General features: G+C 37.6%; 1 protein-coding gene across 2 annotated transcripts in view; it reads left to right on the forward strand.

Annotated features, from left to right (window-relative positions):
• The window catches only part of STK31 (serine/threonine kinase 31), a 144800-nt gene extending 131728 nt beyond the window's left edge, over positions 1–13072 (forward strand). The window contains exons 23-24 of one of the 2 annotated variants that reach the window (XM_003788507.2): positions 6533–6601; positions 12706–13072. In XM_003788507.2, coding sequence (XP_003788555.1) covers positions 6533–6601; positions 12706–12933 — 297 coding nt within the window. In that variant the 3' untranslated portion in view covers positions 12934–13072. The remainder of the gene's footprint in view (positions 1–6532; positions 6602–12705) is intronic. The other variant, XM_003788508.2, reaches the window with a different exon arrangement.
• Positions 13073–14279: the final 1207 nt, after the last annotated feature.

The raw sequence follows: 14279 nt of genomic DNA on the forward strand, positions 1-14279 counted from the left end.
CGCCTCCCAAGTAGCTGGGACTACAGGCGCCCGCCACAACGCCCAGCCATTTTTTGGTTGTAGCCATCATTGTTGTTTGGTGGGCCCGGGCTGGGGATTCGAACCCGCCACCTTAGGTGTATGTGGCTGGTGCCTTAGCCGCTTGAGCCACAGGCGCCGAGCCAGGATGCTAGATATTATCAAAGGCTTTTTCTGCGTCAATTGAGAGGATGAATCATATGGTCTTTGTTTTTTATTTTATTGATGTGATGTATTTATAGATTTGTGTATGTTGAACCAACCCTGTAACCCTGGAATAAAACCAACTTGATCATGGTGTATAATTTTTTTGATGTGTTGTTGACTCCTGTTTGCTAAGATCTTATTGAATATTTTTGCATCGATATTCATTAATGATATTGATCTCTAATTTTTTTTCTTTGTTGGATCCTTTCCTGGTTTGGGTATCAGGGTGATATTTGCTTCATCGAATGTGTTGGGAATTATTCATTTTTTTTCTATACTTTGGAAAATGTTGTATAATACAGGTACTAGTTCCTCTTGAAAGGTTTGATACAATTCGGATATGAAGCCATCTAGTCCTGGACTTTTCCTTTTAGGGAGATTTTGGATTGATGATACTATTTCAGTGCTTGATATAGGTCTATTCAAGATTTCTAATTCTTTCTGGTTGAGTCTAGGAAGGTGGCATGCTTCCAGGTATTGGTCCATTTCCTTCAGATTTTCATATTTCTGGGAAGAGACATTTTTGTAGTAATCATTGAGGATTTTTTTGAATTTCTGAAGTGTCTGTTATTTCTCCGTTATCATTTCTGATAGATGGTATTAGAGATTTTACTTTTCTATTTCTGGTTAGATTGGCCAAAAGTCAATCAATCAATTTTGTTAATTTTTTTTTAAAAACCCAACTTTTTGTTTCATTGATCTTCTCAATGATCCTTTTGTTTCCAATTCCATTTAATTCTGCCCTAATTTTGGTTATTTATTTTCTTCTGCTAGGTTTGGGGTTGGAATGTTCTTCCTTTTCCCATTGCCTGAGATGATCCATTAAGTTGTTGGTTTTCTCTCTTTCTGTTTTTTTTGATGAAGGCTTCCAATTCTATAAATTTTCCTCTTAGAACTGCCTTTGCAGTCCACAGGTTTTGGTAATTTTTGTCTTTATTATCTTCTAGTTCCAAAAATTTGGTGATTTCCTTCTTAATCTCATGTTTGACCCAGCTATCATTCAGCCTAAGATTATTTAGTTTCTATGACTTTCTTTGAGTATGAAGATTCCTGTTGTTATTGAGTTCAACTTTTATTCCACGATGGTCTGAGAAGATACAAGGAATAATTTCTATACTTGTAAATTAACTGAGGTTAGACTTGTGTCCTAGGATATGATCTATTTTGGAGAATGACCTGTGGGCTGATGAGAAGAATGTATATTCAGTTTTGTTAGGGTGAAATGTTATATAGAGGTCTGTAAAGTCCATTTGTTATAGGGTCAGGTTTAAGTCCAATATTTCTTTGTTTAGTATCTTCTTGGAGGATCTGTCCAAAACTGTCAAAGGGGTATTAAAATCTCCAACTATTATAGTGCAGAAAGATATCAAGTTGTTCATATCCATTAGGGTCTGCTTTATGAATTGAGGAGCATTTTGGTAGGATGCATTGTCAGGGCCTGGGACTGGCCAGGTCTCGGGCCCGGCTTAGGTAGGTTCTGGATGCGGACTGCTAAGCTACCTTGCTCAGGAACAGTTTCTCTTATGTGCCTGAGGGCTATCTACCTTAGTTTGGGTGGGGAGAGAGAGAATATGTGTCTTAGAGAGAATAAAGCAGTCTTCTTAGCCTAGATAGATCGTAATCTTCAGCAGAGAGACACCATGCTGGTGTTCTGCAGGCAGGAGAGGAGACAGAGTCAGAGTAAGCGAGTCCATGATAGAAAGTGCACGCTCCTTAACTGCCTTCTCTTCCAGCCTAATATAAGGCTGATCTTGTGCCTCTCACCACCAAAGGTATAGAGACTGCCAATTCACCAATTCTCTCATCTTGTGAGCTCTCTCATGCTTCTTAGAACCAAATCCCTCTCCATGATCTTCTCCCCAAGGTGTTCCATCATTGAGCTACATAGGTATTTCTTATAACTCTCACTCCTAGCCATAGGCTATACAGGCTGCTACAGTGCATAAATGTTAATTATTGAAATCTCTTCGTGTTGGGTGTTTGTTTCCCTTGACAAATATGTAGTGACCTTCCTTATCTTTCTTTATTTTTGTTAGTTTAAAGCCAATTGTATCTACTACTAAAATTGCAACCCATGCTTTTTTCTGGTTTCCATTTGCCTGTATTATACAAGTCTATCCTTTCACCCTGAGTCTATTTTTATCCTTCAAGGTAAGGTGAAATTCTTGTATATAGCAGATATCTGGTCTGAGTTTATGTATCCAGTCAGCCAACCTGTACCTCTGTAGAGGACAATTTAAACCATTCACATGAATTGAGAGAATTGATAAGCCTGGTTGTGTTTTGGGCATCATTATTTTCAGATGTCTGGTGGACATTTTTAATCCTTTTACCACTGTGGAAGTGGGTTTTGTTCAAAAATTTCTAAGTGAGTTTATTTTGGAGGTAGAGCATTGCACTGGTCATTGTGGAGGATGGGTTTGAGAATATCCAGGAGAGCTAGTTTAGTTATGGCAAATTTTTCAACAAATCTGTGTCATTAAAGTATTTGATTTCTCTGTCACAGATTAAACTTAGTTTAGCTGGATACAGGATCCTGAGATGGAAGTTGTTTTGTTTTAGGAGATTGAAAGTCAATGACCATCTTCTTCTGGCTTAAAACATTTTGGCTGAGAGATCTGCAGTCATTCTGATACTTCTCCCTTTGTAGGTGATGCTTTTTTTACATCTGGCTGCTTCCAGAATTTTCTCCTTCATCTTACCTTTTGCAAAGTTATCACAATGTGTCTAGGAGGTGCTTTATTTGGATTGAGTCTTGCTGGGGTTCTAAAACTGTCTGCTATCTGAAGTTCTGTATCTCCTGCAATGCTTGGGAAATTTTCCTCCAAAATCTCTTGGAGTAGAGCATCTGTATCTTTAGGACCACCGTCTTCTCCTTTGGGAATTCGTATAAGATGAATGTTTGATCTTTTGGATTGATTGCACAACTCTCTCAGGGAATGATGAGTTTTTGCTCTGCATTTGTCTACCTCTTTGAATTTTTGGGAATGTTCAAAAGCTTTGTCTTTAGTTTCAGAGATCCTTTCTTCTGCCTGGTCAACTCTATTACTGAGGGATTCTACTGTATTTTGGAGGTCCTCAACTAACCTTTTTGTTTCCTTGAGCTCTGCTATCTCTCTTCTCATTATGTCCGTATCTTTGCTGAGTTGGGCTTTGAATTCATTAATTTCTTGAGACAACTTTAGAACTACTCTTTGGAATTAAATTTCTATCTTTTCTTCCATTCTATTTATCTTACTTGCAATCCATATTCTGAATTTGATTTCTAACATTGCTGTCATTTGTCTATGCATGGCATCTTCAGTTGTATCTCCTTTGTCATTTCTTGAGGGGGATTTATCTACTCTGGTTATTCATGTTGCCAGAGTTCTTCTGTTGGGTCCGCACCATGTTTATTTTCCACTGTTTTGTTATTATAACTGGTAGGGTAAGATTGAATTGGGGTTCCCAGGTAGTAGAGATAGCCCTTTACCAAAGCTCTAGGCTTTGTAATTGTGGCTTATCTCCTACAACCTTAAAAGGCCCCTTTCAGAATTTTAATTGGAGTCTCTGGAGACCTACTTGTGAGATGGTGAAGGCTAGCTCGGTTTTGTTATCAGCCAACCTTTACCCTATCTTAATAAACCAAAGTATTAGACGTAAATCTCGATTGTGAAGAGATACAAACAACTGCGGTGCCCAGCCCCCACCCTTCAGTTCTTTTCCACTACAGAACTTCAAAGGTCAACCTCAGAATGTCCCAGAATGGACAGCCCCAGACACAGGTTCCAACCAAACTATCTCTGGCAGTGCAAACCCTGCCCAACAGAGAGGGATTCAATGACAATTCAAAGCAAGGGGATTCAAAGCACAGTTGGAGCCAGGGATCCACACTCCCACCCGCCAGACTCAGTCCACCCTGTTGTCTGCTTCTCTGCTCATGGGCCCAGCTGGAGCCAGGGGCCATGCCCCCATCTACCAGTCTCAGTCCACACAGCTAGCCTCTGGAGTAGGGTCTGCAGTAGTGCTTGCCAGACCATTTGGAGTCACAGGACCATGCCCCCACTTGCCAGTCTCAGTCCCTTGTCAGGCAAGCTTCTGTTTGCAGGCTCTTATGGAGTCAGGGCACGGGGCCTGCCCTCTGGCCTCAGTGCACACACAGTTAGCCTCTGCTTCCCAGACCAGTTGGAGTTAGGGGACCATGCCCTGCCTATCAGTCTTAGTGCACTGCTTTGGAAGCCTCTGTTCGCAGGGTCTGTTAGAGTCAGTGCACCACAGTCCGCCTGCAGATCTTAGTCCTCACCTGGTAAGCCTCTGCTCACCAGCCCCACTGGAGACAGTGGAGTACACCCTAGCCCTCAGGACTTGGTTCACACCCAGTAAGGGTTCTTTTGGAATCAGGAGACCACACTCTTGCTCTTAGGTTGTAGTCCATGCCTGTCAAGCCTCTGCTCGCAGGCCCAGCAGGGACCAGCCCTGTCTGCCAAATTCAGTCCACATGGGGCAACCACTCTCCTGCTGTGGGTGCCATCATAGCCAGGGGTTCTGCACCCCATCCTGCCAGACACAGCCTGAACTGAGGGTCAACACTACCACTGGCCTGGCATAGTCATAACCAGGGGACTGTTCCTCCTCCTGCAGAGTGTCCCTTTTTTCCCACACCCTCTTTCTTCCCTGTTAGTCACAGATTCTGTCCTGATAGTTGGCAGTCCACACTATGCCCAGGTCTCTCAGGACAAGACCAAACACTCAATGTTCTGCAGGGGGCAGAACTTTAGACCTCCCTGAGAGGGGGAAAGGGTCAACTGGGAGTTTGGACTTGTGGGGAAAAATATCTGTTCAGTTTTATGCCTGGCGGGGGTGGTATCTAGGTTCATAAGTGGGACCTCCCTGGACAAAGGGACTTGGAGTTTAGTGGCTCTCTCCAGCGAGGTAAAATGAGAGGTCTTTTGTTCCCTGATCATTCGCAGATAGCCTGTGGCAGGCCTCCTGCTTAGGGGAGGAGTCTCCCATCCTCTAGTCAATAGGCTTTGTACCTGTAATTTGTTTTCTTGAATACTCATCCTTGGAGTTAGAGCTTGCTAAACTTCTTTCTTGGCTCAGCTCCTCATCCTTGGCTCAGTAGAGTCTGCTTCCATCCAGTTTTTCTTCCTCTGCTCAGGAGCCTCTGATGAGGGTTGCTACTAGTTGGCCATCTTTCCAGAATTCCTAGTTGCAATACGTTGGATCTAGATTTAAATAAACCATAAAAAGTAAAATTATGAACTTACTCAAACTTTGAAAACTGAGTATTTAATATAAAATTATCAATATTTGATTGTGTTCATGGTATTGTGGTTGTGTTGAAATAAAATACATTTTTTTAGAGGTATGTGGAAAATATAGGTAAAATTATGAGATGCATAGTTTTTGCCTCAAAAGTAACATACATGGATTTGTGCATAGGGCTAGAGCTTTTATTGGTTGGTGGTTGTTAGGGCTGGGTGATAGATACATGGGCCTCAGAATGTATTTGTGTATATAAGAAATTCTCCATCTTTTATAGTTTTTAAAAGTTAACCTTATATTTCTTGAACATAGGTTGGGTATTAGGGTAGAAGGAAACTTGCCCTAATTGTACCTAATTGTTGAGTATTGATGAAGCCAACATTTTATGGCCTACTAAGTTGTAACACATTTGTTTATAAGGAAGTATTAAAGTATTTGTAGTATATATATCACTGCTGACTGATACTTTAGGAACCCCAGAAACTGGTTGCTTGTGAATAAGTAGTTATTATGAAAGTGTTTTTACTTTGTGAGAGTTATTTAATGTGCTTTTTTTTTTTGAGACAGAGTCTCACTATGTCACCCTTGGTAGAGTGCTGTGGTGTTATAGCGCACAGCAACCTGAAACTCTTGGGCTTAAGCAATTCTCTCTCTCTTTTTTTTTTTTTTTTATTGAATGGTAACTATGTACATTAATGCACTTTTGGGGTACAGTGTGGTGTTTTCACATACATTTTAAAACTTAAGCAATTCTCTTGCCTCAGTCTCCCAAGTAGCTGGGACTACAGGTGCCTGCCACAATGCCTGGCTATTTTTCTTTGTTGTTGTTGTTGCAGTTGTCATTGTTGTTTTAGCTGGTCTGGGCTGGGTTTGAACCCATCAGCCTTGGTGCATGTGGCCAGTGCCCTGCCCACTGAGCTATGGGCACCTCCGTAATGTGCTTTCTTTACGTGAGCTTGTCTCCACTTCCTAGGACCTAAAGTTATGAATTTGACACTTACAGGATCAGTACTATATTTTGATACATTGGGAATTTATTCATTCTTATTTTCTTTTGCAGCTTTCTGTTCAAAATCAGGAGTTTGAGATAAATGAAGATGGAATCCCGAAAGTGGATCAGTTTCATTTGGTACGTGACCTTTTTGTTGTATAGTGGTTTGAAATATAGGCAGTAATCTAACCTTAAGTATATGACTGAAAATTTCCTCTAGTTTTTGTTAAGTTTCCAAAATAGCATTGGCAATAAAGAAATATTGAAAAAAAATTCAAGTGCCCTACCTATACCACTGTCAGATAATGAATTTAATACGGTTTGGTTGTATGTTGGTTGTACAGATAAATACTCTAATAATTAAGAAAATAATATTATTTACTGTATGTTTCAAGATAATATTAAAATGGATGTCTCAGTATACGTTTTCTATAAGCACCTAACTGTATCTTTTCTTTGTCATTCAAATGTGTCGTTGAGATGTCATTCATATACATGTTTATATTTTGAGATAGCTGTTCTATACCAAGAATTGAACCAAGTGGTGGGGTTATAAAGATTTTAGGAAACAGCCAGTAAATAGGGTATTAAGAAAGTACTTTGGGGAAACCTGATTTTGGTTCTGCAGGGAAAGGGGGAATCTAGTCTGGCTAGATAAAGAGGTTAAATATGATGACAGTGAATGAGTCTGTGAAAGTATAATGATCAGTCTCTACAAGTTCTATGCTATTTTGATAATTTATAATGCAATGAGTAGTAAAGTCCTAACTTGTTTGACCTCATAGTCTCCTAACTTATTTGCCACAGAGATATTCTATTTTATAATACCTACTAATATCTCATAAATTAATTTTTAGAAAATACACCTTAGAAATGATGTTAAGGAGATTTGCCATATTTCTTGGTTAGTAGTAAAAAACATTTTAGACAACTTTTGGGACAGTATAAGACTGTGTTATAATTCTTGGCTGTCTCTTGGTAATGGTTTACCCTTTTGAAAAATCTGCGCTAAAAACTTCATGCCGTTAGATTAAAAAAAAAAATCAGGAATGCTACATCAGAGATTATAGCTTCACCAAAAGTGAACACCTTGGAACACCTTGGAAGCCCTAGTCATTCAGGTTTGACAAAAGATTATACCAAGTTATCCTGAAGTTTAGCTTAAACGTGAAACGTGTTTGAGTTATGGTTTTGTATGTTTTGTGGGTCAGGAATCTGGGCACAGCTGATTTTGGTCTTCTGCTTTAAAGTCTTTAATAGACTGCAAAGTGTCGGAGTTGGCAGATTGCATCCTTATGGTATTATGTTATATATTTCCCTATTCCTCAATTAAAAAACTGGTAGATACAGAGGCTTGATCAAATTCAGATTTAATTTTTACAGTGCGTGTTTTTTATAGGTAGTAATTTGCATGTCTTATTGTGTCATGTGAGGGGTGTCATTTGGTGTCTTGTTACAGTAAGATTGGTGCAGTCAGGTAGAAAATTTCATTCATGCAGGGGTATATTTTTAATTTTTCTATTTTGTTCCATTTATTCATATCCCAGCTCTGCACTCATTTAATTAAAACAGGGTTCTTAATATCTTCTAATACTTGACAGGACTAGTTCCTTTGTGCTATTTTTTCAGAGCTTTCGTGGCTGTTCTTGCTTATCATTCTTTTAAAAGGTATTTACAATTAATTCATGTAGTTTCAAGGAAAAAATTCATTGTATTTTTTTGAAATTATATAAGCTTAATAAATTAACTTAGGGAAAAGTAACACATTTGTGATGAGAATCTTTTTTGTTCAAGAACATAATGAGACTTTGGTTTGTTCCACATCTACTTTTGTGGTTTTGAAGTGTGTGCATTATTTTTGCTCATTTAGATGTTGTAATTTTTCAGTTTATACCTAATGAAGGTATTTAAATGTGTTTTAAAACATATTCTATAGTGTGAATATCAATATTGGCATTCATTTATCAAATGTTTACAGAATGGCTACTATATCTCAGACACAGTACTATAATCCCACAGTACTATATCCCCCACAGTTTTGGAGGATAAAGTAATAAACTAAAATTTCTGACCTTAAGGATCTTACATCTCATGAAGACACTAGCAGTAAACAGGTGATTTTCATTTAGTGTGATATGTCGTCTAATTGAAGTAATCTATAAGGGGCAAATATATGGATCACTATGAAAGTTTTAAGACAGACTATGTTATGGTCAGTTATTTCACTTCCAAGAAACACAATTGATAGCGTCTTTTCTTATTCACCCATGGAAGTTTCAACTTGGTTGGCTTATGGTATTTTATGTTTCTTGATTTTTGTGTATTTCAAAACTTTTGTAATGACCTACATACAAGGTATACTAAGGTGCCTCTGAAGATGAAAATGATGGAACAGCATTGTTTTCATAATACAAATAATGGTCTTTGAAATATTAGCGTGGAAATTGTGGTTCTCTTAATGACAATGATAATGTAGTAGTGATAAAAGCGTTCGTAGAGGCTCGGCACCTGTGGCTCAAGTGGCTAAGGCGCCAGCCACATACAACTAAGGTGGCAGATTCGAATCCAGCCCGGGCCCATGTACCATCGACGGCTGCAACCAAAAAATAGCCAGGCGTTATGGCGGGTGCCTGTGGTCCCAGCTATTTGAGAGGCTGAGGCAGGAGACTCACTTGAGCCCAGCAGTTGGAGGTTGCTGTGAGCTGTGATGCCACGGCACTCTAGCCAGGGGGACAGCTTGAGGCTCTGTCTCAAAAAAAAAACAAAAAACAAAAAACTGTTCCTAGAGATGATCACTTCAAAATTGAGGTCAGAAACAGTTGATTATGTAAAGAAGATTTCCCTTCCAGGTAGAGGAACTTCATTGTGAAATTTTTATAGTATCAAACTCTGACTAAGTAACTATAAAAAGAGGAAAAAGTCATAAAATGTTATTTGTTGGCCTTTCACTTGTTTTTGAGAGATTTCTTCTGTGATTCTCTTTTTTCATTTATGTTTTTCCCCTTAATGCAATTCCATTATTTTAATACTGAAGGTAGTATCCATTTCTAATAAAAAGTACAGTCATTCCTCAGTATCCATGGGGGATTGGTTCCAGGGTCCCCTGGGATGCTAAGATCCGTGCATACTCAAGTTCTGCATTCAGTGCAGTTGTACTTATATATATGAAAAATTGACTGTCCAGGTGATGGGCATAATTGCAACCCTGAGTTAAGCAAGACAGAATTTATACATGCAACCCAAATTGATTGTACTCCTATAATATTTTGAAATTTAAAAAAATTGCCCCTTATTTTCAATGGGTGGTATAAGTACATCTGAGAATACTGTATTTTTGATCTGCATTTGGTTGCAGGTTTAGAACCCATGGACTGTATTTATTATTTCATTTGTTGTTGATACATAATATTTATACATATTTGTGGGATATGTGTGATACAGTATTTTGTCACATAAATAGAATATGTAATGATCAAATCAGAGTATTTAGGATATCTGTCATCTCCAGTGTTTATCATCTCTGTGTGCTGGGAATATTTCAGGTCCTCTCTTCTAATTGTTTCAAAATACAGTAGAACTTCTGTAAGTTGATCACCTAAAGGTCTGTAACAGACTGGTTAACATACAGAGGTATTCAGTATAAGGAACTAGGCCTGCTATTCTGATATGTCTATGTACATGTGGTATATGTCCAATCTAGGAAAATTAGAGGTCAATTTAAGGAGGTAGTCAATGTAGGGAAGTAATCAGCTCTGGAGGTTCTATTGTGTATAATACATTGTTGTTAACTATGGTTATACTACTTTCCTATGGAATATTAGGACTTATTTTTTCTGTTTAACTATATGTTTGTACCAATTAACCAACCTCTCTACATCTCCCCCAGCTCCACAATCCTTTCTCAGTTTCTGATAATTCTCTTCTGTACTTCAATGAGATTATTTTAGCTCCCATGTGAGAACTTGTGATAATTTGTCTGTGTTTGGTTTATTTTACTTAATATGATGACCTCCAGTTCTATTCATGTTGCTATAAATGCCAGGATTTCATTTTCTTTTAAGGCTGAATAGTGTCCCATTGTGTATACATATATACCACACTTTCTTCATTCATTTGTTGATGAACACTTTGTTTGGTGTCTTATCTTTTCTGTTGGAATACTACTGAAATAATCATGATTGTTCAGGTATCTTTTTTTGATACAGTGATTTCCTTTCCTTTAGATAAATGTGCAGCAGTAGGATTTCTGGATCTTATGGAAGTCCCATTTTTTACTATTTTGTGAAATCTTTGTACTGTTTTCAGTAGTAGCTGTACTAATGTACATTCCCACCTAGAATGTATGAGTTCCTGTACTTTGCATTTTTGCCAGCATCTGTTATTCTTTTGTCTTTTTAATAATAGCCATTCTGAGGTAAAATGATAGCTTATTGTGGTTTTAATTTGCATTTCCTTGATTATTAGTGATGTTGAGCATTTTTCCAGTCATCTTTATGTCTTCTACTAAGAAATGCCTATTCATGTCTTTCCCCACTTTTCAATGGGATTTTCTTCCTAAACTGTTCAGTTGTTTGAGTCCCTGGTATTTTCTGGATATTCGTCCATTGTTGGCAGAATACTTGCAAATATTTTTTCCTGTTCAATAGGTTGTGTGTCCTCACTCTTCACTCTGTTGATTATTTCCTTTGCTGTGTGTATAGAAGCATTTTAGTTTAATATAGTCCTATTGGTATATTTATGTTTTTGTTGCCAATGCTTTTGAAGTCTTAGCCTTAATTCTTTGCCTGGACCAGTGTCCTGAGGTGTTTCCCCTATGTTTTCTTTAAGTAGTTTTATAATTTGGGGTCTTATGTTTAAGTCATTAATCCATCTTGAGCTAATTTTTCATATAGTAAGATAGGGGTCCAGTTTTATTCTCCATATGGATATCCAATTTTCCAGCACCATTTATTGAAGAGAGTGTCTTTTCTGAATATATGTTCTTGGTACCTTTGTCAAAAATCAGTGGTTCTAATTAGGTGGATTTATTTCTGGGTTCTTCTTTCTGACACATTGGCATTTGTGCCTGCTTTTATTTTAATACCATGCTGTTTTGGTTACTGTAGTCTTACAATATATTTTGAAGTCAGACAGCATGGTTTGTTTTTGCTCAGTATTGCGTTGGCTATCTGATCTCTTATTTTTAAATTTCCATACAAATTTTAGGATTTTATTTTTCTCTCTGTGGAAAATGACATTGGTATTTTAATATGGATTGCATTGAATCTGTAGATTGCCTTGGGTAGTATGGTTGTTTTAACAATATTCTTCTGACAAGGAGCATGAGATGTCTTTCCATTTGTTTGTGTCCTCTTAGTTTTTTCATTTGTGTTTTATTAAATTTTTTTTGAAACAGAGTCTAACTCTGTTGCCCAGACTAGAGTGCTGTTGCCTCAGCCTACCCGACAGAAACTGCAGATTTCTGGGTTGGAGTGATCTTCCTGCCTGAGCCTCCCAAGTAGCTACACAGGCACCTGCCACAGTATCTGGCAAATTTTTCTACTTTTAACAGAGATAGAGTCTTGCTCTTGCTCAGGCTGCTTTCAAACTCTTGAGCTCAAATGATCCTCTTGCCTTAGCCTTCAGGAATGCTAGGATAGGTGTGAGCCACCATTCCCATCTAGTTTTTTCATTAGTGTTTTATAATTGTCCCTAGACAATTTGTCCTTAACATTTCTTTCTAGATATTTATTTCCAGATATTTTATTTTTATGGCTATTAATGACATTGTTTTCTTGCTTTCTTTCTCAGTTAGTTAATTATTTGTGCTACTAATTTATACATGTTGGTTTTGTATCATTCCTTGCAACATTCCTGAATCTGTTCATTAGAGGATTGCTTTAGGCCAGGAGATTGAAACCAGCCCAAGCAACATAGCAAGAACTCATCTCTACAAAAAAATAGAAAAATAGCTAGGCTTTTAGTCCCAGCTACTTGGGAGGTTCTGGCAGGAGAACTGCTCAAATGCAGAGGATTGAGATTGCAGTGAACTATGATGACACCACTCTAGTTTGGGTAACAGCGTGAGCCCCAGTCTCAAAAAGAAAAAAATTTAAATAGAAAAACCCAATTTTAGCTCTGCATCATCAAATAAAAGCTTTTTTTTTTTTTTAATGAAATCTTTCTTTTTCATTATAGGTTTGTCTTTCTTTTTGTTTGTTTTGATTTTTTTTTTGTTTTATAATATTTTTTTTTCCTTTCAGGATGATAATGTCAAATCCCTCCTCAGTAGCTTAATATATTCTAGAAGTTCAATGACTGCTGAGCAAGTTTTGAAAGCTGAATGTTTCTTGATACCAAAGGGGAAATCAGTTACAAACCCAGAAAAAGAAGTTGAATATGTCCAGTGTAAAAAGGAAGAAGAATTTAAGTTGGAGAACTTGAATAAATATGAGGAAAAGACAAGAAATGGTGAAGCTGACTTTGATTGATAAAGTAGTGTTCTGTTGTTGTTACAGATGTTCTTTTTAATATCTTTGTTTATATTGGTTAATAAAAAGTCTGAAGATGTTTTGGAACTGGTTGGGTTGTGTCTTTGGTATTAAGATTGAAAAAAATAAAATATGTTTGTATAAGAAATTATTTGTGTACTTTGAAATTTTGTGTAACTTGAAATTTTTAAGGAAGGGTTTTATGATTGCAATTTACTTTTTGAAATTGAGTAATTAGAATATGATACTTGTAGTAGGAAAGGTTATCAGATTACTGGATAAGTCCTATACCGATTTTCAGGTATGTTGGCTAGCTGAGACTTTTGTTCAAGAAATGATAGTTTAGCATCTGCTTTGTATCTAGTTCTGGAAATACGAAGATGACATAAATAAAGATAAAACATGGTCATTACACTGATTAAGCCTGCAGTTTATTGAGATACTCAGATATTATATAAGCAGATTTTGTAGTATAATATGGAATAGCCAATGGTATGTCTAGTTTTTATGGGAGTATATACCACATGTGTCCTTTCTCTATGGAGGAGGGTTGTTAGGGAAAGCTTTGTGGAGGTAGTTAAATCTTATCAGAAGAATTGGAAAGGAGGCTTGGCACCTGTGGCTCAAGTGGCTAAGGTGCCAGCCACATACACCTAAGGTGGCGGGTTCGAATCCAGCACAGGCCTGCCAAAACAACAATGATGGCTGCAACCAAAAGATAGCCAGGCGTTGTGGCGGGCACCTGTGGTCCCAGCTACTTGGGAGGCTGAGGCAGGAGACTCACTTGAGCCTGGGAGTTGGAAGTTGCTGTGAGCTGTGACGCTACAGCACTCTACCCAGGGGGATAGCTTGAGACTCTGTCTCAAAAAAGAAAAAAAGAATTGGAAAGGAAAAGAAAGAGACAAGAGTATCTTAATTAGCAGAGAAAACATGAAACCACCAAAAGGAGAAACAGTTTTTTGTGTGTGTTTAATAGAATAAAGTGTAAGGCAAGGAATAATTAGGTAGATGTCTCATACCTAATTATTTTATAGGAAATGAGGAGTCTTAAAGAATTACAAATTAAATTGCTTTAGCGTCCTTGAAATCTGTCTTCTACCTACCATCAGGATGGGGGTAAGGAGACTAGTTAGAAGACAGTTATAATAAACTAAGTTAGAAATGATGAAAGCAAGAATAGAAAAGTATTATAGAACCACATGCGACAAATTTGCAAAATAGGCAAAATCAATTGGACTTTGTGATTGAAATGTATTTAGACTGAAGTAGTATGGGAGTCTCTTCTTGCTATTTTAATATACAGTCTTCTTTTCTTCCATAGTTAGAAATCCCCAGTTTTATTTGAG

The sequence above is a fragment of the Otolemur garnettii genome, unplaced genomic scaffold (genome assembly GCF_000181295.1).
Source record: "Otolemur garnettii isolate 467f Iridium unplaced genomic scaffold, OtoGar3 scaffold00028, whole genome shotgun sequence".
NCBI classification, from domain to species: domain Eukaryota; kingdom Metazoa; phylum Chordata; class Mammalia; order Primates; family Galagidae; genus Otolemur; species Otolemur garnettii.